At 41.5% G+C, this 25,502-nt stretch overlaps 1 protein-coding gene across 1 annotated transcript; it reads right to left on the minus strand.

Moving 5' to 3' along the window:
* Positions 1-8,386: 8,386 nt before the first annotated feature.
* On the minus strand, positions 8,387-23,127 carry LOC139152365 (retinal homeobox protein Rx1-like). The gene is made up of 3 exons (XM_070725499.1): positions 22,590-23,127; positions 13,035-13,195; positions 8,387-9,308 (listed from the first exon to the last, which is right to left on the minus strand). Exons 1-3 carry the CDS (start codon positions 22,933-22,935, stop codon positions 8,838-8,840), a joined length of 978 nt encoding a protein of 325 aa, XP_070581600.1. The 5' UTR covers positions 22,936-23,127; the 3' UTR covers positions 8,387-8,837.
* Positions 23,128-25,502: the final 2,375 nt, after the last annotated feature.

Consider the following 25,502-nt stretch of genomic DNA (forward strand, 5'->3'; position numbering starts at 1 on the left):
GCTGTATGCGTTGCGGGTTGTCGATTCGTAAAACTGTATTTGACTTTTAGGAGATCTACTTCGTTTCAACGGCAAAAAAGAGAAGAAACGGTTGAGCAAGAACATATGATATGCAAATTTCGAGTACAATATCGAAGGTCCTGGCTGCCGGTGTAATTCCTCGACAATCAATTTTACAAACGTGGTCGCAATACCCTATGGAAACAGTTTTGTTTGCGCTTTTTATTCTTTATTAATGGAAATAGGCCTATGGTGATTAAAAATGATTGAAAAATTTCTTATTGTCCCTGCGCTGGAACACCACTGTAGTCAAAGGTGACTACATCAGAAACAAAATCACAGCTGTGTCCCTATCATCGTACCGCTATACCATTATGCTTTTATGTCCTTTTTAGAAACAACACATATTGACAAAAAAATTAGGTTATTTTTAAATAAACGTGAATCTACGTGATTCAAATTAAACAAAATGCCTAAAGACCACGTGTGCAGGTGTAAGTAGACCCTACCGTTGTTACGGTATATTTTAACCAAACGAGGAGAAAAACGGAATGACTTAAAGCTAGCGATGCTGTTCTCAGCACTTTTACCCTTGGTCCGAATATACATTCGATGCAAAGGTTTAAAACCTACGCGGGGCAGTAGTTTTCTGAACCCGAGAGACTTTATACCTGTGCGTTCAAATTCTTTCCTATAGTGAGTGAGTCAGTGGTGAGTTTTTAACTTTTCACTACAAAAATGCCATCCTCGGGTTTTCATTTTCATTTCTCTCTCTTTTTTCACTTCAGCTCGGAGTCAGCCCCCTAGCTTTTGTCTCTCAGTGTTTTTCTTTCCATGCATTTTGTAATTTCCCCAGTGCCAGGCTCGTTGTCTTTTCCCGCCTTCATGTTTGTTGCATGAGTTGACCAACTACACACCGAGGTCCCCGGGGAACCGAACGCAACTCGCCAGCGTAATAGGCTACGTCGAAATGACTGTCCGATATGTGCGCATCAAATTTAATGAGAATCTGTGTAACGAGCAGGGAAGAGCTCCGCGCTGATAGATTTTTTTCCAAAATCACAGCGTCCCCGAGATTTGCGCGCTTTCTCTCCCCGGCTCAAGTAAATTGCATTTGAGGACCCGGGTGTTAATTGATAGTTATCTTGTAAGGGGGCAATAAAGCCAGCATCATCCTCAGAGGAAATTTTCTTGCCACAACCTCGAAAATTGAAGAAACCGAGATAATTTTATCGGCTGAGAATTGAGAGCAGCGCGACAGGTTAATGACAATTGAAAACATGGCGGCCGAACGCGTTAACCTTTAATCAGATAGGAGCTTGTGTTCTTTTATCGTTTGTCATACATTTTCTGATCTGAGTATTTTTTTTTCACTTTTTATTCAACTTGCCATTTTGCCCGCCTCTAAAATTTCTGCGACATGAACCTCACATTTTGCGCGGGTTTGATTATGCCATTGTTATTTTTTTAAACTGTCATTCTGCATAAATGACTGAAAACGATATAAAATCGGCAATTTTTGATGGATGATTTGGCAAGTGGATTAATTTGCAAAACAATGATACAAGTGCACTTTCCCAATATTTCAGCTCGACTGACAACTCTCTCGTGACTCCCATCGCGCCGGCGTCCAACTTAAATAATAATAGAAAATAACAAACAAATTGAGAAATATTCCGCGCTTTCTCATGAAAATTTATTAAATCTGCCACTGTTTGCGTAACCCTCTGTCGCGTTATCTGTTTTATAGCCTACAGGACTCCACTGGAATATTGTATGCGCTCACTTCGAATATAACGACACCATGACAGACTTGGCTTTTAATACAAGATGTAAAATTATACCTTTTCAATTTATATTCCAGGATTTCCATTTCCATTTGTAAAATTTAAAACGCTCGCGAATGATCGTCTGTGAATATCAGATGTTATAGGCCCATCTCTGGAATGATTCGGTTAACTATAGATTTGCCAAACGGCGGTCAAACAGAATCAAATTCGCGACAATTAATGAAAAAGAAATAAATAAGAAATCCGACACCGCTGGTTATTCAATGAAGGGCAACCACATTTCTTGGTTGCCTTGGAAACGGAAGCGTCTGATAACCTGGCAAGACCATAACTAGTCATTAATATGCGCCAGTACATCACCTAATACCGGCCGAATTAATTTGTCAATAATGCATGCGAAATGGATTTCCGAGCGAGAAGTCCCCGGGCGACTTCTCGCGGAGGACACGCCGATCTCCACCGCCTCGCGGTGATTTGGAGGTGCGCATGCTCATCTGCTGCGCGGGGGCTACCGTTCGTTTTGACATGGCACTTTTCAAATAAAAATCACGACATTCTCTTCGAGAGCTCGTAACGATGTACTTTCCCCACAGAGTGGCGGTTGAATCAATAATATCTTCCCTCTAATTGATTGAAGAAATTCCTTGCTTGCCTGTGTAAATGCTGCTTTTAAAAAAGAAGACGATTCTACGATACAACAAATTCCTCTAAACTCGATCGAAGCTGTCGTCTGCACATAAAGCGCGGGAACGCCCCTCGTCACAATACCTCCAAAGATTGTTGACAGAAAGTTATGCGTGACAGAGCGCGAACGCGTTTGGCATATATTTTCTTCAACTGGGCATTCTCCCATAACTTTTTCCTAAGAGCCTATCATCCCCGAGGCAATTATACTTCCAAGATAGATATTTGTAATTTATTAATCTGATCTGGTGAAGCGAAAAGGAATATATCTAAAACGGTAATTTGTCTCTGTTGATCGTTACATTGGGGTGACGAACAGAGGGACACCTTCCCATCGTTCTCTGATGCCGACTTTCCGATTAAGACTATCTCGCCTTCCCGGAAATACTTGTTTCATGCAGAGTTGAAATCTGTAACGGTAGACGATTTCGAAAATCACTTCGCTTTTGTCCCGTTTTTAAAGTCAAGGGCACGCACCGTCCCTGAAATTTCTTGAGCGATATATAGGCACTGTTGACCACCCTTTTATCTCGACTGAGCGAAGTTGAAATACATGGTTTGAGGAAATGCCCGTGATGACCTGTAAAATGGCTCCCTCTCAAGTGTTCATATATATTGTGTCAGTGACAGTGAACGTGACCGTATTTGTGATGTCATCGGAGCCTCCCTCTCAACCATATCGACCGGGTTTCCCCTAACTTCACCTTTGCTAGGTTTCCAAATTAGCGATCGCGAATCACAAAATCCCTGACAAGATACGTTACAGCAATCTCGCTGGAATGCATCTGACTGTGAGACAAAAGGGCGAGCATTTCGTATGACAAGTGCCATATTGTGTGGACTAAAAATTGTTAGAGGGCGCTAGTCGGTCCGAGTACCAGGCAGGTGCCCAGGGTAGCCTGGATAATGTTGTTTTATTTTTCGCCCCAAAAATGTAAATTGACATTGGTGTTTGTGGTGGCCACACTCGCACTATAATATTTACAAGTAAGAGTGAATGCCCTGATTAAAATGAACGCATTTATTATACATCTGCTGGCTCAAATCCCCGCGTAATATTTGCCTCATACACAATGTTATTCCGAATTTGATCTTAATAAAATAAAAATAAAATAAACTGATAATCGTTTTAGGGAAATGATCACTTTACGTTTTGTGAGAAAGATAGAGAAACTGTGAGATAGAGACAAACAGAGATATATTGAGAGACTGGGGAACAGACAGGTAGGCGGATACCGAGAGACTGAGTGATGGGGTATGCAGAGGACGCGAGACAGGCGGGCTCACTTTGCACACAGCCAGGCAGGGCGGGAGAATCTTATTACAGTGGAAGATGAATTATCAAGGCATAAAATCGAAATAAACCGCAGAAGTGACTTGATAAAATTAATTCTATGCTGATATTAAAACTCTGATGGATAAAAGTCGTCACTCGTTAACGGTAAATGGAAAGAAGGAGTGGGCGTCATGACAATCGAATGCCCTAATCAGATAATAACGCTAGACACACTCAACCAAAATCTCTATTGAATGAAAACAGTTGACAGTTAAGTTCATCCGATTTCGCTGTGACCTCTGACCCCGAGCCGGCGGGTGTTTTGGTAATTTATCCTGTAGAATAATTGACAGTGTCAAATTCAAAGAGAGTGATAGCTATTGTTAGCGTTCGCCTGAGAAGATGGTCGTGTTTTTTTCCACAATGAGTTTAATGCAGTGAGTATTTGAAGACTCTTTGTACACTCCCGCGAGGCAGCGGTAACCGGAGGCGCTTTTGGGGGCACAGCTGCCGTTCTCACGAGATTTGGAAAATCATGCCGCGAGAGGTTACTGCAAACAACGATAAGTGTGGCTTGGGGTGCCGAAGTCACGTCCGCAATCAGTAGGAGGCGGCCGACGTGAAAAGATGTTGTTAGTTTTCCATCGGATTTTGTTGCTAGAATCGTGTAAAACTTTAATGGCCAGGGAATGTCATGTAAGATCAGAATCGGTGGTGTGAGATGGGTCATTTTAAACAGTAGTCAACATCCAACTTTTTCATGTACATACAGAGTGGTGAATTAATAAGCTAGTATTACATTTATTGCTGTTCAAATTCATAAACTATAATGATATCATGTCTCTCCCGCATTTTAGATGGTGAAGATAAAAATCTTTAACCGGTCGATGGCACTTTGATGTATGTCCAACTCGTTTTAAGTGTATAAACATACGTTTACTTAGATGTGATAGACAGCGGTACATGGGTAGCGTGGAAGCGGTGCACTGTGGGAGAGAGAGGGGAGGGGTATTTCATTCACTGAGTTTGTCGACTGATGTTTTTTTCCCCGAAACCGTTCGAGTCGAAGCAGACGACAAGGACAGTTTTGCAGATACTGGTAAATGTGCCCGTGAAGAGTCAAAAAGTAATTAAAGGAAAAACCAACTTCGTTAAGCTAGCGAGTCGTTAAGTGTCCCTAACCCTGCCTGTGGACGCCGGAACCGATAAATTACATCTACAGTCGATCGATACAACGCATCAGATAAACCAACGCAACTATGACCAAAAAAAAAAAAAATTGGCTTCCGCGAAGCTGATGGCGTTTGAAATGCACTCGAGAAAGGAGCTGTATTCTTTAAATATTCTACGAACAACAAGGTTGAATGTGAATGTAGTTTTAATTTTACAGTGCCCCGGTAATTAAGGCATCTCGGAAAACAACGTTAGCGGTCTTCTAGCAATTCTGTAGGTGACGTGGCGAGGATGTTCACCATTAATGAGGGGAAGACACAGGAACGAATTTCGAAAGAAATATACAATAGCCCCAACATTCAAAGAAATATCATTAGTTTTGTCCTAGGGGACGATTGCAAGTCATTGTCGTCTGCTCACTAAAGTTTGTTGAAAAACTAATAGTTAGCCTTGCAGGCACAATGCTTTGTGTACAATCATGACAATGGGCAATGGTATTGTTGACTTGACAAATGAATTCAAGTCCGGACTGAAATTCAACCATCAACAGAAACATGGAACATTGCACACGTACCGAAAATTTGAAAAGAAACCGTCTCAATGGGACTTTAGGATTAGAACAAGAATTTGTTCAACCAAAAAAAAAGCAAAAAATACATAAAAATACATAAAAAGTTACAGTAAAAGGAGTCTAAGAAGTCAAATAGGTAAAGTTTATTACGGAAAAAAGTTGAAGGATTCATGACCAGAAAACAAAAAGACATTAACATTATATCTATTAAAGACGCGTGATTAACACAGTAACCTGTCGTTGTATTTAATATAAGTCATTCTGTTCGCTGTCGTGATATTAAGATTTAATGAACCTTTTCAAACACTCGTGTTCGCACCACGGCATTGAAGTCGACCCTATACAATGGCTCCCATAAAGAATGATCTGCGTTTTCGTCACCATGGGATCGTAATGCTTTGTCAATTATCACTTAGCGTTTTTTGTGTCTCCTCCGCACATCTGCGCATTGTCACGGAAAGGACCCTCAATCGGGCAGAATTAATCGATGTGTTTGAAGGGTGTTTCTTCCTGATGGAAGCAAAGCAATTGCTCTTATTGGTCAGCCCCTTAATTTTGATATGCCATCAAAGGTTTTCATATTAAACCAATGAAGAGACTAAATCCACCTTGACGGTATAAAAGTTCGGGATGTTGAAACCAAAGCGGTCTCGTTTAACTAAGCACGACGCTACACGTTCACACTTTCCTTGCATGTCGGTAGTAGAAGACTTCGATACAATGACAGTCTGACTTTCACAGAAAACTTGGCGCTAAACTATCAATACCAACTACATAAATGAAATTGTTTCGGACACAATTTTGCCAAGTTCTCGAAGTTTTCCTCTCGAAGTTTTCGTCAAACAAGAGGACACGCTCTGTCACACAGATGATAACCACGCCATAAATTGTGTCCAGGTTTACAACAAATATCTGTAAAGTAAGGTAGAGAGTTCATTGAATAAGTAAAAATATACTATGTACTTTTTTATTCTAACAAATACGCATACATGCCTTCATAATATATATAATATATTGTGGTGTGTACAATTCCAGAAAATCAGACTGTTAAACTGCGACTTGTAAAAGACAGGGTCACTAGATCTTTGTAGAAGCTCAGTGACTTTGAAAAAAAGAGCCCCTCCCCGCTTCGCGTCATGGAAGAGAAAATTGTAATTTCTCCATGACGGAGCACCAGTAAACGACAAAACTTATAATCGCATTGATTGAGGAACGAACAGTCATTGACCTTGTATATTTGTGACGTGCCATCGGGTTCATCACGAAAGCTTGGAAAAGTTTATGTTAAACTTAATATCTACCATTTTTATAGTTTAAACTCTTTTCTGGATAGCAGATATATAGTTTGTACAACCTGACTAAGTCTAAAGATAATTAAAACTTGACTTTTGAGCGAGATGTTCTGAAATATCTAGATGAATTTAAAAACCAATGCCTCTTCTCGCATATAATCATACGTTTTCTTTGCTTTAGCCTGTTAAATAATTACACAATGGAAAATGTCTGTAGTCAACAACTTGTCCTTTGGGAATTTTGACATGCTGAATTATTTGTAAACCTTTGACCATTTGAACCCAACAACAACAAGGGAGGTACTCACTGAGCTTGCAAACGGACAAAAAGTAATGATACTACAGTCTCCTTAATCCGATAATCGCCATGAATTATTTAAAACCGATCAGTGATCCCTTCCAAATATTAACCTGTATTAAAAAAGCAATCAAAATCGACGTTACTGTGTATTTATTAGCCAATATCAATTAAAAAACAATAATTATTTTAACGAATTTTCGCTCCCAAGGCCTGATCGAAAAGCCAGTGGACTAATATGCAGAGTGACTTAATTTAACGGTATATTAAAATCAGATATGGGCATTTTCCGATTTCATGAATGAGTAAGCAGGCTGTCTTTGTGTTAAGCCCTAACGAGGTGGCGAAATTCCTCGCCACATCTGCGCGCAGTGTCATCCCTAGTGTCATTTACAATGACGATGGACTTGGCGTTATGAAAAATTAATTTGCTCGCGGAGATTTTCAAGCGGTGTTATTTCCTATACGCTGGCATAAGTATTTCAGCACGTCGTATAAGATGCCCGGATGTTCGTTGTTTGCTATCAGCCAATCTATACGTCCCCTTTGTCTGTCATCATCTTTGCGTCTCGCTGTGCGACCATGTGTGATCCTGTATGCCAATATTAAGGCCAGTATTGTGCTCGTCTCAGAGCGTCTATGCACTGCGTGTCTGACTGTGCTTGTTTGAGTGTATCTGCCCCTCTCTGTGTCTCTCTGAGTCTCTCTCTCTCTCTCTCTCTCTCTCTCTCTCTCTCTCTGTCTCTCTGAGTCTCTCTCTTCTCTCTCTCTCTCTCTCTCTCTCTCTCTCTCTCCGTGCCATTTGTTTGTTTGTATGAGTATTGTGTATCTCTCTGTGTGCATCTCTCTGTTGTACAGTCTTCTCCCCTGAGCATATCAAAGTCAAGATTGAAAGTTTCGAAGTCATTATCCTTTCTCACTCTATTTTCATTTGTTTTCCACAGGGGTAATTTGTGCAAGAGGTCCACCTCCCCACCAAACCATTCACATAACGTGAGGGTGCCGCATTATTTCAAGCCATTGGAGGAGCACTGTTACTCATTAAAGTCATGTGACTGTCAATAGCAGATTTCATTGGCCTTTTTCTCATATCAATATAGATTTCTGCCCAATCATAACATGGAAGTAGTTACCTCCATGATTGACGTGAATGTAAAGTATTATGGTGGCGATGACGGCCATCCAGTTTTAGGCTTGGGTTGAACAATAAAACAAGTTCTCGAGGGGAAAAAAAGCAAAATTCTTCAGCTAGCGCTGGAATAAACGATGCTTTGACCGGCACTCAGACAAAACTGGGTAACATTGTATTAACATCAGTATCACGTTTAATGAACTAATAAACATAATTTTACATTTACACATGTAGACAGTCTGATTATACCAACATCCACGTGATAAGGCATGACGTTGAACTCTTTTGATTGATACATGAGACCATTTGTTTATCAAAAAACTTTATAATTCATCGCAACGGTCAAGAATATATATTTTTATATAAAATTTGAAGTTCAAAGGATCAAGTACTATAGATTGTGACTCCTTGAGAAAACTTTACCTTAAAATTGAAAAGTGGGGACCTGGTACCTTTTATGATGGCTTCGAATGGATACTGCATTTTCAGCATGTTTAGCTCAGTGCTGTATTGTGCAAGCACTAATAACATTATCGACTTTTCATCAATCCTTTTATGAAATGTTCCTGTCTAAACCCCTCGTCCTTGGCATTGTTGTGACTATGGTGAAGCTTTTTTCTTTCAACAACACACAATTTTAGGTGAAGTCCTGCCAGTGACCGCGAGGTCGTGCTTGCCGTCACCACGGACAATTGTCACCTCTGTCCTCAAGTCGTGAACGCCGAGCGCCTGTTTGATTTTGCTCTGAGCTTCAAGGTCACACATGTATTGCTTGGCTTTCTGCCTGAGCGCAGCGATGCTGCAGTTCCGCCTGTCCGCGGCGTCCAACTTTGTCGGCGAGGGCACGGTCGCCTTCTCGTCAAGTGGCAGCTTGCTCTTCTCCGCCCCGTTCAGAATTTCGACGAATGGGGGCGCTAGTTGCAGTTTTTCGCCGTCGGTTTGGGTGCCCGGCCAGGGATAATCCTTTTCAGCGTTTTCGGCGTCTTCTTTGAGAGGCCGTACGGGTTTCGTCTGGCCGGTCTTCGTTTTTACTTCTTTTCCCTGCACTTTCATTTGTCGCCTCTCCTTCGCCCGTCGGTTTTGAAACCAGACCTGAAGTGTGAAGAAAAGGGCAATATCAAATTGTTACAAAACTTAAATATGGTCGTGCAGATGTTTTACAGTGACAGTGATGATGATGATGATGATGGTGGTGGTGGTGGTGGTGGTGGTGGTGATGGTGGTGGTGATAAACAGACGACGATTACAACGGCCACTTCAAGATATAAAGCATGATTTTAAATCATTAACGAAGCAACAGAGAGACGGACGGACACTTAAAATACTCCAAATTAGGCATACAACGACACAACGAGACAAACTTTAATGTAATCTTCGACTTCCATGACTCGCGTCGACACCATGAGATTTGAGGCTTGTCGGAGGCAGTGTAAATCGGAGGGTAGGAGAGAGAGAGAGAGAGAGACAGACAGAGAGACAGACAGACAGACAAAGACAGACAGACAGACAGAGAGATAGAAGAGACAAAAATCTAGACAGACAGAGATATAGATAGACAGACAGACAGAGAAGAAGAGAAAGACAGAGACAGACAGACATATGGACAGATACTGACAGACATAAAATCCTTAGAGTGGCGAGAGGAAAAGAGACAAGAAAGAGTGAGTGAGTGAGTAAAAAGCATTGCAAAAACTTTGATATAAAACTTCAAAAAGAGACAAGGCACTTTTCCTTCCACTTCAACAGCCGAACAAAAACAGCTCAGTATGACTTCAGACGGAAGTGACACAGAAAAACAAATGAAAGCAAACAACATTACTGTTTCCTTGAAGCGGTTACTAATTCAATTACACCCTCGTTATCACTGACACTGCGAACAGCGGCCATCGACCTTCCCCGCTGTTTGGAAATCCGACATCAGAGCATCAACGCTTTCCCGGTCATTGTATCGTTTGATCAATGCTCGAAAAAAATAAAAAGAAACGGCGAAAGTGTTTTTGTATACTTTTCCGGTCGCGGGTGAAGCAAATATTTGTGACCGACAGGTGAACGACAAGGTAAACAGGCTGCAAGCAGGGAGTGGCGGTTGTAAATGGCACTGTGAGGATGGTATCTGTCGCACTGCTCAGGTCAAAAAACCTTAATCTTGAGAATCGATGAAAACCGATGTGTACAGTTCTATTATGTGGGGGGTCAGGCGTGTTTGAGTTTTTAATCAAACCCCATTCCCCTGAACAGAGAGGCTTGTATTTGTTTGCCGGGACGTCTCGATTTCTTTACTCCTGTTCAATTACCAACAAGTGCGCGTCTGTATCCTCATTTGACGCCGTTCTTCAAGTTGTCAACGCGACCATTAGTACCCCTTTGTACACCCAATTTTTTACACGGTCCCCCGAGTCGTCCGTGATATTACGTTCTTAGTAATTCTGTATTTGCCGAACAGGACAGCGAAAAACCCGGAAATTTCGCTCGACTTGCCCAAAGCTCAAAGTATGAAAATATTGAAAGACATTTAAACGTACCTGTAACATAAGTTTTATCACCTATAAACCGAGTAGAAATTTGTACAGTATATACTGTGCTGTCGTTTTTATCATACCCACACTTTATAACAAATGGTTTTATACACAGAATATGTGGAAGTCAAGAATTTCTTAGTGAAGAATTGTCACATATCCTGAAGAGCAAATTATCAATATCTGAACAAACAATGGCTTTACTTTTTTGAAATTTCAATCGGTGTTTTATATAAAACAAATATTTTTGTGTCCGTCTAAAGTATGTTAAAATGCAAAGTATTATTCCGTACAACTCACTGCATCGTATACATGCTGTGTCATTTTTGACGAACGAATTCCAGCCCATACAAACATTCAATTATTAACAATCATGACACTGAGTGATTTATAAATCTTGGCTTTTGACTATGTCAGGGACGCCATCGACATTTCAAAACTTTCAACTAAACCGATTTGCTGAATATCAGTTAAGTTTTTGTGATAAAACCAAATGCGGTTGAAATTTGGAGCAGAGCCTGTAACTTCTAATTGCAAAGACAGCAAAAGCAGGGTATGGTCACTAGCAAAAAGGGTTACACCACAGTCACGTGTGTTCTATTCCGCTCTGCGCCTATGCGCCCCATAGACATGATAGATGTGTGTACATATGCCCGAGAAGAACCAGGCATATGTACACACAGCTATAGGGCACATAGACGCAGAGCGGAATAGAACATAGATGACTGTGGTTATACAAGAAACTAAAGCAACACAGTTGCCGCTAGGAATCTACCATTTGTAGATTGCAAAATTGTGTAAAGCTTTTTCGCTGGAAGAAAACTGATTCTCCCTTGTGTGTAAACGTTGCCAAGTCCATGACGTTTACAAGCACCGTACAGATTTCGGGAATGTATTAATTATCGCCAAAACAAAAAATACATGGAGTTTCACGGATAAAGTAATAAGTAACATGTTACAAATGTCAGTTCAGTTAAATTTTGCACAAGTGATCAGAGGATATTAGTTCAAATCAAGGAAGTTGTAAATCTTGTTATTATCATAGCGAAATGGTATATACATGTACATAAATACAACACGATTGGAACTAATTTGGATGGTGAAGTAATGTCGATTTAATATGGAAATGTAAGCTCATCTGCTTTTCTTTTGAAGTTACACACTTGTTTTTATGAGTAATTTGTAATATTGCAACATTCGGCTATAGGGCACCTAACATTTTTGAGAAATTTGAAAAATATGAAGATCCAATTATCCCAAATTAGTTCCAATCGTGTTTTACCATGTTTGTAATCTTGAACAGATATTTCCCCGTGTCATTGTTATGAGAAACGAGTTGTATCGAAGAACTTAAACTCGGAAATTTGATCTTTTGCAAAAAGTCGTGTGATATTTTTTAATCGGTTTGTTGTAACTATTAGATAAGTATACCTTTCTGAGAAATAAAGTTTGCGAAAGAAAAAATAGGATAATCGCGAAGAAATAAAAAATCATATACAAAAAACCACGATGGTTTTGTACATTTCACACCATGATACAGGCTGTTTACAGGTTGTACTCCTGGTAGGAAATTCGTCAGGCATTGGACAGTGGAACAAGAAAGTATATTTTACGGCCAGTAAAGATCACTGGAGAAAAGCTACTAAAGCTTTCTTTAATCAAGAGATTAGTGGCTCAAAATGTAACTTTATACCAGCATCTGGTTGACAAAGCAAAGTTTAGCTATAATACCCCCTCGACGTCAACTCTGAGAACAGTACACAGGGAGAAATATTTCCGCGAAGTTTATCTGAGATTCTTCACGGGAAAGTACTGCGAGCAAACACGGCAATAAAGCAGTACCACTGATTCTGGGCATTGCCCGTGATATGTACCTTTCATGGCTTGTTGGATGCGATTCCCAAACTAATGCCTGGCATCAATGGGACCCTCTCCTTGAGCAGCGGATAGGCAAACTTGGCCCTCAATACCGGCAGAAAAAAAGGCAATCGGTCGTGAGGGTCAGTGCAGACTCCATGAGCGGTGGAGGGATAATAGCTCGTAGCTAATCTGTGACAGAAAGCCTCGGTTTGAAAACTGGTGGGTTGACGCCGTGTTTCTGGCTCCTTACTCTGAATAAGCTGTGGTTTGACGGCGGCTAAAAACGTGTAACTTCACTGACTGTCAAATTTGCCGACAAAGGACCATAGCATTTAAAGATCATCAATTCACGATATCAGTGATATGCCAACTGAGCGTCATGGAAAATAATAACCGATCTAACCACGCTGGACATGCCTGAAAAAATCAGGACGACACTTACTTGAACACGTGCTTCAATCAGATCGAGTTTTAATGCCAGCGCCTCCCTCATGAAAATATCTGGATAATGCGTCGTTTGGAACGCCTTCTCCAGTTCCTCCAGTTGCCAGGTGCTGTAATTGGCACGATTTCTACGCTGTTTCATTGGTTTATTTTCCTCCGCTGTAAGAAAAAAAACCGATATTCTGTTATTGAAAGTAACACACGTATATACGTTTCAAGTCACCTGTACGCCGCCGTGTAATTTTAGAAACTGACATACATGTATGTTGCCACCTGTACACCGTGTAATGTCACTCTGGGCAAAAAAGAGTCCATGCCACGTTGTGTGTTCTCAGGTGCGCCACTCTATTCGGCCATGATGATTTGCGAGTAATTAATGTTGCGTTGTGCTCTGTCACCTGTTAACTGTGTTCTGTTTCATCATACCACGTCATATTACGACGTAAATAACTATTGAAAACATACATTTTAGGCTTAGTAGCATGAAGTTTCACTCGCAACATGATGACATTACGTTGTTCTGATTTACATTTGGAATATATTATGTATAGCGGAATGTGTAATAGGAGTACCGTTTGAAGTTTATTCGTTTTTTAAAACTTTCCCCGTTCTGTATTTTTCAAAGGAACACATTAGCCCTCTTTTGGAAGTTTCTATCTTCCAAGAACGGCAGGTTATATAACTTGAAACATACTGAAACACCTTTTGGTAAAATAAACACTCTCCCCTCATTAACATCTACCTGATGAGGGCTGCGTTTACATATTGAAAAAGGCAGTAACAAGCGATGGAGCTACAAACATACGCTAATATACTTATTGCTAAAATTGCGAACTTCAGTGTGAAATAGTTAACTCATATGAGGCCTCGTGATATCATTAAGTTTGAGATTTTTGTAAGATATTTCATTTTTCTCTTGACTAACCATTACACCCGGTGGTGGCAGTCTCGGAGCAGCCGGGTACGCACGCTTGTTAGAAATTTCGCGGAAAGGGGTCGATTTTAGTCGGACATCACGGAGACATCTAGGTCCGTGAAATCGAGAAAAAGGGGTACTTTTTCAGATCACCCTCCGAGAATAGGTCTGGTTCTTCTCCTAAGACGCTTCTCACTTGAGAGAGTAAAACCCAGCAGCGGTCCCCCTAAGCCATGATCCAGAACCGTCCCGGGAGAACCGTACATCACATTGTGAAGGTGATTGTAGCTACGTGCCCACCCCTCATATCAGTTCGATTAAAATTTAGTATGTTCTGGCTGTTTAGAAATCCAGTGACCGTCCCTGTGATGGTAAACTTTGTTCTTGTGTTTTATGAATTGATACGCTGTATTACGGGGGGGGGGGGGGGGGGGGGAGAGATAGCTAATTCAACATCCAACAACAACTTCCTGTATGACTAGCAATATGGCGGTCGATGGTAGAGGTGTTCTTCGCGGGAGATGCAAAACCTGTGCAGAATGCATGGAATTTGTCAGTGAAAATGACAGTTTGAGATGCGGTTATTGTGGATGTGTACCTTGAGTACACACAGTGATTCCAGAAGTGATTCAAATGTTGGAAAGTGAGTTCTCCGAGTCAAGTAAGTCTTTTCAAAAACTTAGCGAAACTCATAAATATGATAAATTTATAAATGTAGCTTGCTGCGGATCCGTAGCCCTTCCACTCTCTTTGCTGGTTGTGTTGGGGACTCCCCAAACACAACCAGCAAAGGGAGTGGTAGGGCTACGGATCCGCAGCAAAAATGTAGCTAGCTGTGCTGTTTGGTCCATAGTGGCTGTGATATCGCAGCGGTGCTGTGGCGTCTATCGAATGCGCTCGGGTCAAGGTCTGTGGTGATGACCCTTGACCCGAGCGCGTTCGATAGACGCCACAACACCACTGCGATATCACAGCTTGGTCCATAGCTACTAGCTTGCAAGTTGTAAGGCATCGCTGGTCAACTCAAGTCAGCGAATCAACATGATAATGCCTACTGTTATTTCTAGTTGAATCAGTTGTCATTTTATAGATTGTACTAACACTTGCATGAGGTGTTATATAGTTGTAGTATTTCTCGTTGGGTTGGTTGTCATTTATTTGGTAGATTATCTGTTCAGGTTATTGTAATAAAAGTTGCATGTCGTGTTTTGTACTAAGAAGTATTTCTAGTAGAATTAACTGTCATTCAGTAGATTGTACCCCGGTTTATTGTACTGACATTTACATGTAGTGTTTTGTACTACATGTAGTTGTATTAACTATTGAGATTGTAGTAGATAGATAGTTACCTGAAAGCAGGAGAGTACTATTTATCTTTGCTGAAATTCTGTGAAAAAAATGGTTGTTGCTGGTGCAAATTTCCCTTAGCTACAAGTGATTCTCTACAAAGGATTTTTTTTTTTTTTTTTGCAGAGCTACAGATGACGGAGCCATCAACTAATACAAGATCAAACGGATCAGAAAAGTTATTGTATATGAGTGTGACTGATGAACATATGGTGAAGACAAAACATTGAACGATCACTGTATTTCAAGTTTTCATCATGTTACTAAGCATACATTGAACAAGGCAGTCTGTTACTGTGCACATCAAACAAAGTCAACCCATGCCAAGCTAGTGTATTATGTGTTCCTTCTTCACCAAGAGTCAGCACACTTGTTTTGAAATTGGTAAATTGTGGTATTCAAATGTCTTTGCAAACATTTAGGTAAAATCTCCCAGATATCGGAAAAAAGGGGGTGTTTTTCACAGTGATTTTCTCCCAGATTTTCCCAAAAAAGGGGGTGTTTTTCAGAGAAAAATTCTGGGAAAAGGGGTACATTTCAAACTCTGCTAACGAGCGTGGGTACCCACCCATCCAGAGACTGCCACCGCCGGACCATTACAGGGTTTCATTTTGTCTCTTCACGTTTTCTATATCATTATATGAACAGTCCGAAATGTGACATCAAGAAATTGCTCATCTACATATTTTCAGTTCGAGATCTTTGCTTGGCAATTATCCCGGGGTACCAACGATTGCTGAGCACGTGAAACCAGTGCTGGAGAGACCCTTCGGACGGGGAGTAGGGACAGTGCATTTCTACTATTAAGAATCCACCTACAATACATTTGAAAAAGCTTAAAACTTTGGCCATCAAGCATGCATAAAGTCAAGCTTGGGAAAAATACTTAAGTCGGCCTTGGAATCGAATAGAAAAAACTTTTTCTCAATCATAAAATATACTTTGACGTTACATGTATTCTGTAGAATCTAAATCGTGCTTGCAAGGTCATTTAGGCGCGGGAAGAGCCCGCAGCGCGCGAACGGTGACCCAGTATTAGAGTTTGACTGCAGCTCGCGATACAGCGTTTGAAATAGTCCCATATGGCAGGACTCAAAAAATCAACGCATGCGTTGTTTTCACCCCCTCAAGCAAACACAACACAGTAAACCGTGAGAAAATTGATATTCTATGTGAAGTTATTTTCTGTTCGAATTTCCATCACTCAGGAATCCCATCAATCACTCCGTTATTAAGTCAACATCAGCAACGGCTCTGCTCTGAGCTGTAGACCAGGCAAGGATGAACTGCACTGCACTACCCACGGCCGTTAAGAAACAAGCTCCGTTCCTAAACTGTAGCACTCTTTATATGTACATTTCAACGCATCCTGGACGGACCGTGACAATGTCTATTAAACTGATCAGCACGCAATCGACTATCGTTTTGCAAATGTTCGGAGGTGGTTAATTGAACTCCTGTTTTGAAAGGAAACCCGTCACTTCTTGTTAATTAGACTTTATTTTTCTACTTAGCTGTTTCTAATTTGAGTTTATTTTTCTACTAATTAGTTTACTAATTAGTTGCGTTAGTGGTTTTCTTTTGGCAGGACGTATCCATCGAAGCATTGTTTGTCATAGTTATACGTACAACATAAGCTTAATGTAAAACCGGATAAGGAGAGAGAGAGAGAGAGAGAGAGAGAGAGAGAGAGAGAGAGAGAGAGAGAGAGAGAGAGAGAGAGAGAGAGAGACAACATTATTTTTGTAGAAAACACAAGATTAAGAAATATTATAGACAATAAGCCTATAGAAATGTCCGCATATACTGTTCTAACATTTCCAAATAAAGCGCTCTCATTACACCGCAGTGCAGTGGTAAACAGGAAGAGGTATGGGACTGTGGATACACGACACGTCATTGTGTGGTTTTCTCGATGACACTTGACGCGGACACCCAGTCAGTAAACCCGTATATACTCCTCACTTTTCGATTAAAATTTTTCGGCTTGTTTACCGGAGAAACACTGGGGATTTGCACTCCGAAGCGATGTTGCGACGGTCCTAATACAAGTGTAAACACAAACGAGCACAGACAGGACACGCTCGTCCGAAGAAATCCTCGCAGAGAGCAAACACGGCCGATAAGGGACTATCAAATACGTTTGTGATCTGCCGATAATCAACACACATCCCAAGGATACCGCCGTCTTCGATGGCTCTCTTTAAGCAGTTAATGTTACTTTGTTATTCAACAGATATCTCTAATACCGTATTTTTTTTCCATATTAGCAATGCCGTCGCAATCCCACCCACTTGGAAGGCATATCTGTGGGTCGCGATGGCATTCAACCTTTTAAAAAAATATGTGTATCTATACAAATCTAGTCAAGTGGTGTTTACTTGTAAATTGTCGATTTTACTGAGTAAATATTTTCTTGAAATCATTGTTAAGGTAGAATGCGCCTCGGGGACAGATATTCGGACTCTCAAACTTTCACAATTCTTTTTCTGATCTACCACTTGTGGGGGCTCGTTTTGAAGCTCTTGATGCGAGAAAAATTTTCACCATCTTAGTTTTTCGAGAATCGAAAATTGTATTTTTCAACATAGAGTTAACACAGGGATGGTGGCCATTTTGAATTTTAAATATCGATAAACCGTGGGTAATTTGTTTCTCTAGTATCAAAATTTGCACTGTGAACCCCGATTGTGGTTTTGAAAGGGAGTGACTGAAAGATTTCTTTATTAAAGTTTGAGCAAAAGTTTGTCTTTCATTTTCGAGGCGCATACTATACCTTAAGGCACCAATACTAAGCTTACATAACAACAACAAGACTCAAAAGCTGAGAGGCTCAGCTTGTAGTTTCGATCACAGCCTGACCAACATTAAGTTTTGACTAAGTACTTCAAAAAATAACGAGACTTATAGATCTGCGGTGATGAGTGACATTGTTTTGTTTTTTTATTTTTATTTTTTGTTGTCGTTGGTGTTTCCTCCAAATTATAATTTAGGAACATATGTACAGAGAATCTACTTTGTCTGCAACTGGATGCCAAATTGCATCGCGATATTTACCTCTGCCTTCCCCATCGTCGTTAACAGGCGTGATACATGTCAGTGAGGAATGACGATGTCGAAGACGAGTGAAGCTGAAGCTAAGAAGGGGCAACAGAAAGTGGACGAAAAGGGCCGACCAACCCTTCGGCGTTCTGCGATGGTGGGCCTGTGACAAAGGTGGTACACAACAGCGGAGGGCCATGATACAAAAACAAAATAACAAACAGGTCCGTGGCTTTCGAATGAGAAGCACTTTGGGTTTTCTTTTAAGAGCGTCTAAAGGACGGGGGCAGTTTATTTACTCTAAACGAGGGAGAGAAGTGTCCGTCTGTCTGACCGCTCAGACATTGGCCGATGTTTGTTGGTGTTGAGGAGCCTTCCAGCCCACTCACGCTACTGGCGATGGGGCGACGGCTGACGTGTTTGCACAAACCAGACAGCGTAAATTGAAAAACAGTGAAAATGATATGAAAACGCTGTTTCCAGGGGCGAAGACAGATCAACGTATCCTTCGATAAACTGCAATTGTTGACAGTCGGTGAAAATGGTTATAAGAAATGGCCACTATCTGCCAAATCCATGGCCGATACTCATGATATTACTCTGTCCTGTATGAAGACAGACATGGGGATACATACATACATACATACATACATACATACATACATACATACATACATACATACATACATACACAAACACACACACACATACATACATACATACATACATACATACATACATACATACATACATACATACATACATAGACCGGGACACAGAAACAATATAACACAATAAAGCAGTTGTGCTTTCCAGCGAAAGAAAAAAATGGGTCCATTGCCTTAACTTGTCATCGGACGCGCTTAAGGGAGTCGCCATATCACAAAACTAAAACACTGCCCTGCCTTGTAGAATTCGAAACTCCAGAAAGTTGCATGTCAACTGTCTTTCATCCCTCTCATTGAGTGGAGCCTAGTAAAAACAATTGGCCAATCTGAAAAATCATCTGCGGCCCATTCTCTGAGACCTCGTGGAATTTGGTTTACCCCAGCGATCTAATTTACTGCCAAATCATCAACCGTATCGGGTTAATTGAAACAAACTAGCTGGCGTTTACGCTATCAACACGGTTTGTTTTCGCTAATTTCTTCGTCCAACGCACTGCCCCTCCCAGAGTGTCTGTGCAGCGACAAGCATCAACAGGGAGGGATTCTTTTCACACTCGCCTGATTCCTTTTCCATTTTTATCTGTCTACGGAGGGGCACTTGTATTTTATGAACCATATGGTAAGCATCCAGAATATCCGAAAGCGCTTTGTAGATGAAACAATAAACTTAATTTGGTAACTGCAGGACAATCGACCTCCAGTATGTGGGGAGTATTGACGGAATTGACAAAGGGTCTCCCATGAGTACATTCAACATGAAGGGAACAACACAGTACTTTGATGTTTAGGGAACTGGACTATAGAAACACTATGACTTAAACAGATATGCGAATGTGTTAAAACTGTTGTTCTCTGGCTGGCTTTGGTATCCTGATTTGTCGAACGTCTCAGAAAAGCTTGCTCAAAACACAGACTTACAATCATTAATTACCATCACATTTGGCAAAATGTATTGCCAAGTGTGTAAGCACGATGTCAGAAATATAAATGTATGGTCGGACTTCAAATATATTTCCAATGCACTACACACATACCTACACAAGTATACAAATATAACGTATGTATGTATGTATGTATGTATGTATGTATGTATGTATGTATGTATGTATGTATGTATGTATGTATGTATGTATGTATGTGTATATGCTTGTATTATTTAACGTGTCTATCAATACATTTCAAAACTTTAAGTGAAACCATACATTTAAATCGGATTCATTTCTTCCAAAGGACGGAAGATGGTACACAGATTAAATGTACATCTTAGAAACAGTCACAGCTATCAGCTACTTGGTCTTTACTCAAATGAGAGTGACCCTTTATGTTCAAGAATCAATATGAATATTCATCAATTTACAATAATTCCCTCCGTGATCGTGTTTTTGACAATCGTCATATCTGTCTTCCTTGCATCCCCCCTTGAAAGAATAATACACCCCCTGCCATACATCGGAATCAATGTAAAATGTACGCCGAGAATATACTTTCTTCAATTTGAGCAGAAATTATATTTGCTGTATAATCCCTTGGACTTTATGTATTGTCCATTGCATTTATTTAAAATAAAGTATTTTTCATTACGTTGAGCTAAGGTCACTTTTATGGAGTGACTGTGGTTGAGCTCAGACTCCAAATTTGCAAAAAATTCAATGTCAGTTTACCAAGTCAAGTAAAACGCACTGTTCATTTCATTTTGCTGAATGATAAAAGGAGTTGATTCGTCTGTATCAGTCGAACGCGATTAACGTCTTTTGTGGTAAATCTTCTTCCTTGATTTCAGCCTTCTCTTCCTCCTCGTCGACTCGGAGTTGATGATGTCTCTCAAGTGATGTAATCGCATTCAGACCATTGTGTACGGACTTCAGAGAACATGTGAAAAACCACCTTCATGACAATGTTTGCATTTTTGTTTTAAATTAAGAGATTCTCTCTCCTGTGCTATTTGAAGAAAGCATGACCCCACTTTGCAGTTTTGAAATAGCATATAACCCCTCCCCTGGGCACCGGAGACTCGTCAGGTTACGATCGAAGCCTATGGGAGACTGCACAAGCTTCGGGTAAGCTTTACGAAAGCACATTATCGCAGGTATAGCGCTTCGACAACTTTTTTTAAACAGTCCACGTGTATCGAAGATTTCGAAAGACATTTGTCATCATGCGTTGATGCATGCATGGTCCGTGTTCAAGGCTCGGCTCTGCCCGGCATTGGCATCGACCTCCTCAATTCCCGAAATATTCCGATCTAGAATTCACAGAAGGTTTTTGTTCAGTCAGAAACTGAACGATTTTTCGACGCAATGACTTAGTTACACTTTCTTGACTGTCCCTGACAAAAAAAAATGTTACACGAAATAAAGATATCTTAACATATTCCAAACCATGAAGGCCATGATAGACAAAAGAAAGAGTGTGTGAATGTATATTAGCGACTTTTGTACGACGCAAAACGTTAATAGTAAACCATGTATTGTATACGTTGAACTTTTCTTCATGCCATAATTATGTCTTGAAAAGATTAATTAGCCGACACTCTTGATGGATCGTCATTTTTTTTCCGTTATTAAAAATACAGCTAATTGTTCTGCTCCCAAAATCATTTGGGAATACTTAGTTTTATACTTGCCGACATAACCTCTATATTGTTATTAAATTGCCGTTGTCGGTAAAAACGGTATTTCACTGACTTGACATCATTTGTTACAATAACGTTACATATTACACGAAACGCAGTGTGTTAACAAGGCTAATACCTGCATCATAGTTTAGGGAGAAGAACGGAATTTTCATTATGGTACAAAAACTATGAAAATATCATCAACAGATACTGATATTTCGGCGTTTTCCCTTCACCTAGGGTTTGTCTTGTCGAGGTATGCCAGGAAAAAAGATACCCAAAGCAATTCTAAGGGGATGGACAGAAACGAAAGACAAAAATTTGCTCTATGGCTGCATCGACATATTAGAAGCAGTGATCATATCGGGATTATCTGCAATAGCAATACAATAACGTCACCTAATATGCCAAATCCAATTGAAATCATCGACTCAGCATCGAGCAGAGCCCGACATGGCGCTCATGTTTACGCCTTGAACGTAAATTGTTGCAATTATTGATAAACCCTCGATAAAATTCCTGAATAATGGAGTTTGAAGAACTACTCTGAGCAAACCGATACTACAATGAATGAACGAGAGTCGACAGCTTCGCACTTTTGGTTGAACATAGTTCAAAGTTATTTGTCTTTAAGGAAACAGATAGAAAAGTATCAATGCTGCCTAATGTTGGAAATAGGATTATCATTTTGTTTAAAGAATAAAATCAGCATTGCTTTCCAAAGAACCCACTTTCGTGAGAACGTCTCTATTCTGTTCAAAGTGGCCAGTCACGTAGGAGGTCTGTGCAGTTGATTAGGCCAGTACATACACCCATCGACTTTCAATCCGTCAAGCGACGTTAATTTGCCAGCAACAAAACGAAGCGTTCACCCGTGAAATTGATTTAATTATCAGCGGTGTGTAAATAAAGTTCCCCCTTCTACCCTTTTCTTTTCTTTTACTTCTGCCTGTGACAATCGCTCACCTGAGTAATCCGTAGCGCCGGTCAGGCCGGCTGCCTGGGACGCCATCAGCAACGCCTGACGGCAAGGTTCCGACGGGACGAAGTTCGGGTTCAGCATCCCCCGGTACGGGCAGAAGTTGCTCGATGGCGCCGGGTACAGGGCGGACGCCCCCGCCAGAATGCCGGTACTCGCGTAGTTGAAGTCGGTGGCACATCCCGAGGTGGTCGCCATGGCTACGAAGGGATGAGTCCTGCACGACGCTCTGGGGGACAGAGTACTGTAGCCAGCGCCGGCATCGCTGCCGACCATGGCACCTGTTGCGGTGTGTGGCGTAAACGGGGACGACGAGAAAATCACCGGGTTCATGGCGGGCTGTTCCGGAGCGCGGATGAGGCACTTGGGTTTGTCGGGGTAAATGTATCTCCGATGCTGTTCGTTACACCTACTATCTTCGGGGAGCCCAAGGTTTATTATGGTCCCAGCACAAAGTGGCCTGTGAATGAAATGCGGATACCGAAGTCACGTGACCGCGGCCAACCGAGGCGTTCAGCCTGTCTACGATAAGTCCCAAGATGCAATCATCATTTACGTACCAGAGGTGGTACGCAAACATTGCAAAGGACAAGAGGCGAGCAGAAACGCAGAAAGAACCAGCTTAAAATGTCTTTCAGGCGTTCTTCTCAGACTCTCCCAATTATCGGGCATTCCGTAACACTATCTGCACACCCTGGCATCGGGGGGATCGCTATTTAGGTGTACGTCTCTTAATTCAATTTGGGCGAACAACAAGTGTGTACAACTTGTAGTAGTTGGTGGCGGGCAGTACCAGCTACATGCAAATACGACCCTCGGACAAGAGAGCTTTTGACATGAGCCCCTTTGACAGAAGTGACACGTAAAGTCGAAAAGGCGCGGTGTAATTAATCAGGGCTTGACAGTATCACAGCACAGCACCCCCTTCTTCTTAAATGACATTAATTCCGCATTTATCCGGACTGACATTCCAGGGTGGGCTGACTTTCAGTTTTTAATCAAGTCAGCTAAGCCTAGTATGCATCGCTTGTGACGCCCTTGTAATGTATGGGTTACCCGCCATCCATCACTACTACCGCGTATCGACTCTCCCAATAGTCCTCAGGGGGCAAAAGGATACACTAACTATAATTGTGGGCTCCCCGAGGAACACCTGTACTTTCTATTCAGGTTGGCGGGGCAGTTTCAGTTAGGGCACATGATACCGTGTACGTATAGCAGGTAGCTTGTCACTCTACCATGTCTATTTGCGTCTACACCATGCAGCTAAATATGTGTGGGGGGCACCCTGTTCACTTATCAGTCGTGAACACTTATTTGAGGTATTCATAAATTGAAACTTTCTGTAATTCTTTTTTGTTAAATTCAAGCCATATCTAAAATACAATATCGATGCTTGTTTTTTCACTTTTATTCAAATTACAGGGAGAATGCCATGTCACGCGAGATATCGTGAGTTGGCACTTTTCTCTGACAGCGCAAGCGAAGTTCAAAGCCACTTAACCCGATTACTCCTTTAGCCTGATCACCAACGCAAGGGGAGGGGAGGCAGCTTTTCCTAAACGGTTTTAAATGAAACCCGATCCGTAGGCCGATCTCAACAAAAAAGCAAAACAAAATTGATAGTTTTTGTTGCCAGACCCAATTAAAAAATTAACACTGGCGGGGACAATGCACGGTAGCATGGGCCACCCAGGGGAAGCAACTCGAGCCGTGATCAGCCGTAGATTGGCATCAGATATTGGCCTAAAAGGCTCCCAAATGAACAAAGCCCTCGATCGAGTTTCCGCAAGTATTCCTTTTCTGCCCGCTGCCCTGTTCCGCAACGTTGGTATCGAGCGATTCTGTACGCACACACGGAGCGAAAACTTGACAGTTATTCGGCAGCTATTTTCTCATTAGTTGTGCGTCGCTAGGTAAACAACTGGCTAAATACCGGAGCAAATGCGGAGGTTTGCGAGGGGTCACCAGTTTCCGCAGTCGGGCCATCTCTCCGCCTCTCTCGAGTACATCAGCCGTGTTTAAGTAGCCACGCTCGGCGGCTTTCAGCCATAGCGATTGTCCCCTGTCGGCTTCAGGACACGAGGAGCCCCTCTCCCAAGACCGGTTCCCCGCTGAGGTGACTCGCATGTTTGTCTTTCTCGTGCCAATCACTCGTTGCCGGCACGCTCTGCGTTTCAGGAATTCGTTCAGTAAACCTACCTCAATGGCTCTCTCAAAACAGTCCAAATTGGATTAATCTGCGCGAAACGACGAAATATTTATGGGAACTTGCCAACAGAGAAGAAAGAGCGCGACGATGGTCGACAAGGATGAAGTTAACGTGAGGTTGACGTCGCCTCGGCAACTGCCTCCGCCCACTCTACCAATGTTTGCGCGTCACTTCACCTCCACCGGGTCAGTGTCAGAACACGCATGACATGTTTTCTGTGAAACTCATTCAAGTCTTGGTCGTCTCCAAAGACCATCAATTTGTTATATACGGCAATGTAAACTTCCTATTTTCCCATACTTCCCAGCAAAGGTGAACTGTGTACATACTTTTCTTTCTATCGCCAATTTTTTGGTCTTACTCAGTGTCTGTGCATGCACGCCAGAACTGAATGTGGAAAATAAAGAAGAAACAAATAGCGGCGAACGGCATCGCGTAACATTAACTTTAATTAAAGTTTCATCCTCGACACGCGATAGCTTTCTGATCCACCACCGAGAAACACAAACACAATAAACAAAAGTGAAATGTACATACTTCAACGTTACATGTAGCTACGGATCTGCAATCCGTGCGTCGTGTGAAAGCCACACGGGCGAGCTGACAATGGCTAAACTCAACCCTAACAGAAACATATACCTGGCGATGCTTTTAAAAGAGAAGGCCGGTATTGTGCCTGAGAAATCTA

This window comes from Ptychodera flava, chromosome 15 (assembly GCF_041260155.1).
Source record: "Ptychodera flava strain L36383 chromosome 15, AS_Pfla_20210202, whole genome shotgun sequence".
NCBI lineage: Eukaryota > Metazoa > Hemichordata > Enteropneusta > Ptychoderidae > Ptychodera > Ptychodera flava.

Bases quoted from the DNA above. Each gene is read 5' to 3' on its own strand.
- LOC139152365 (XM_070725499.1), bottom strand. From the start codon at position 22,935: ATGAACCCGGTGATTTTCTCGTCGTCCCCGTTTACGCCACACACCGCA. The intron at 13,196-22,589 runs GTGAGCGATTGT...TTTTTCTTACAG, and splicing joins CGGCGCTACGGATTACTCAG to CGGAGGAAAATAAACCAATG. The intron at 9,309-13,034 runs GTAAGTGTCGTC...TTCACACTTCAG, and splicing joins TGATTGAAGCACGTGTTCAA to GTCTGGTTTCAAAACCGACG.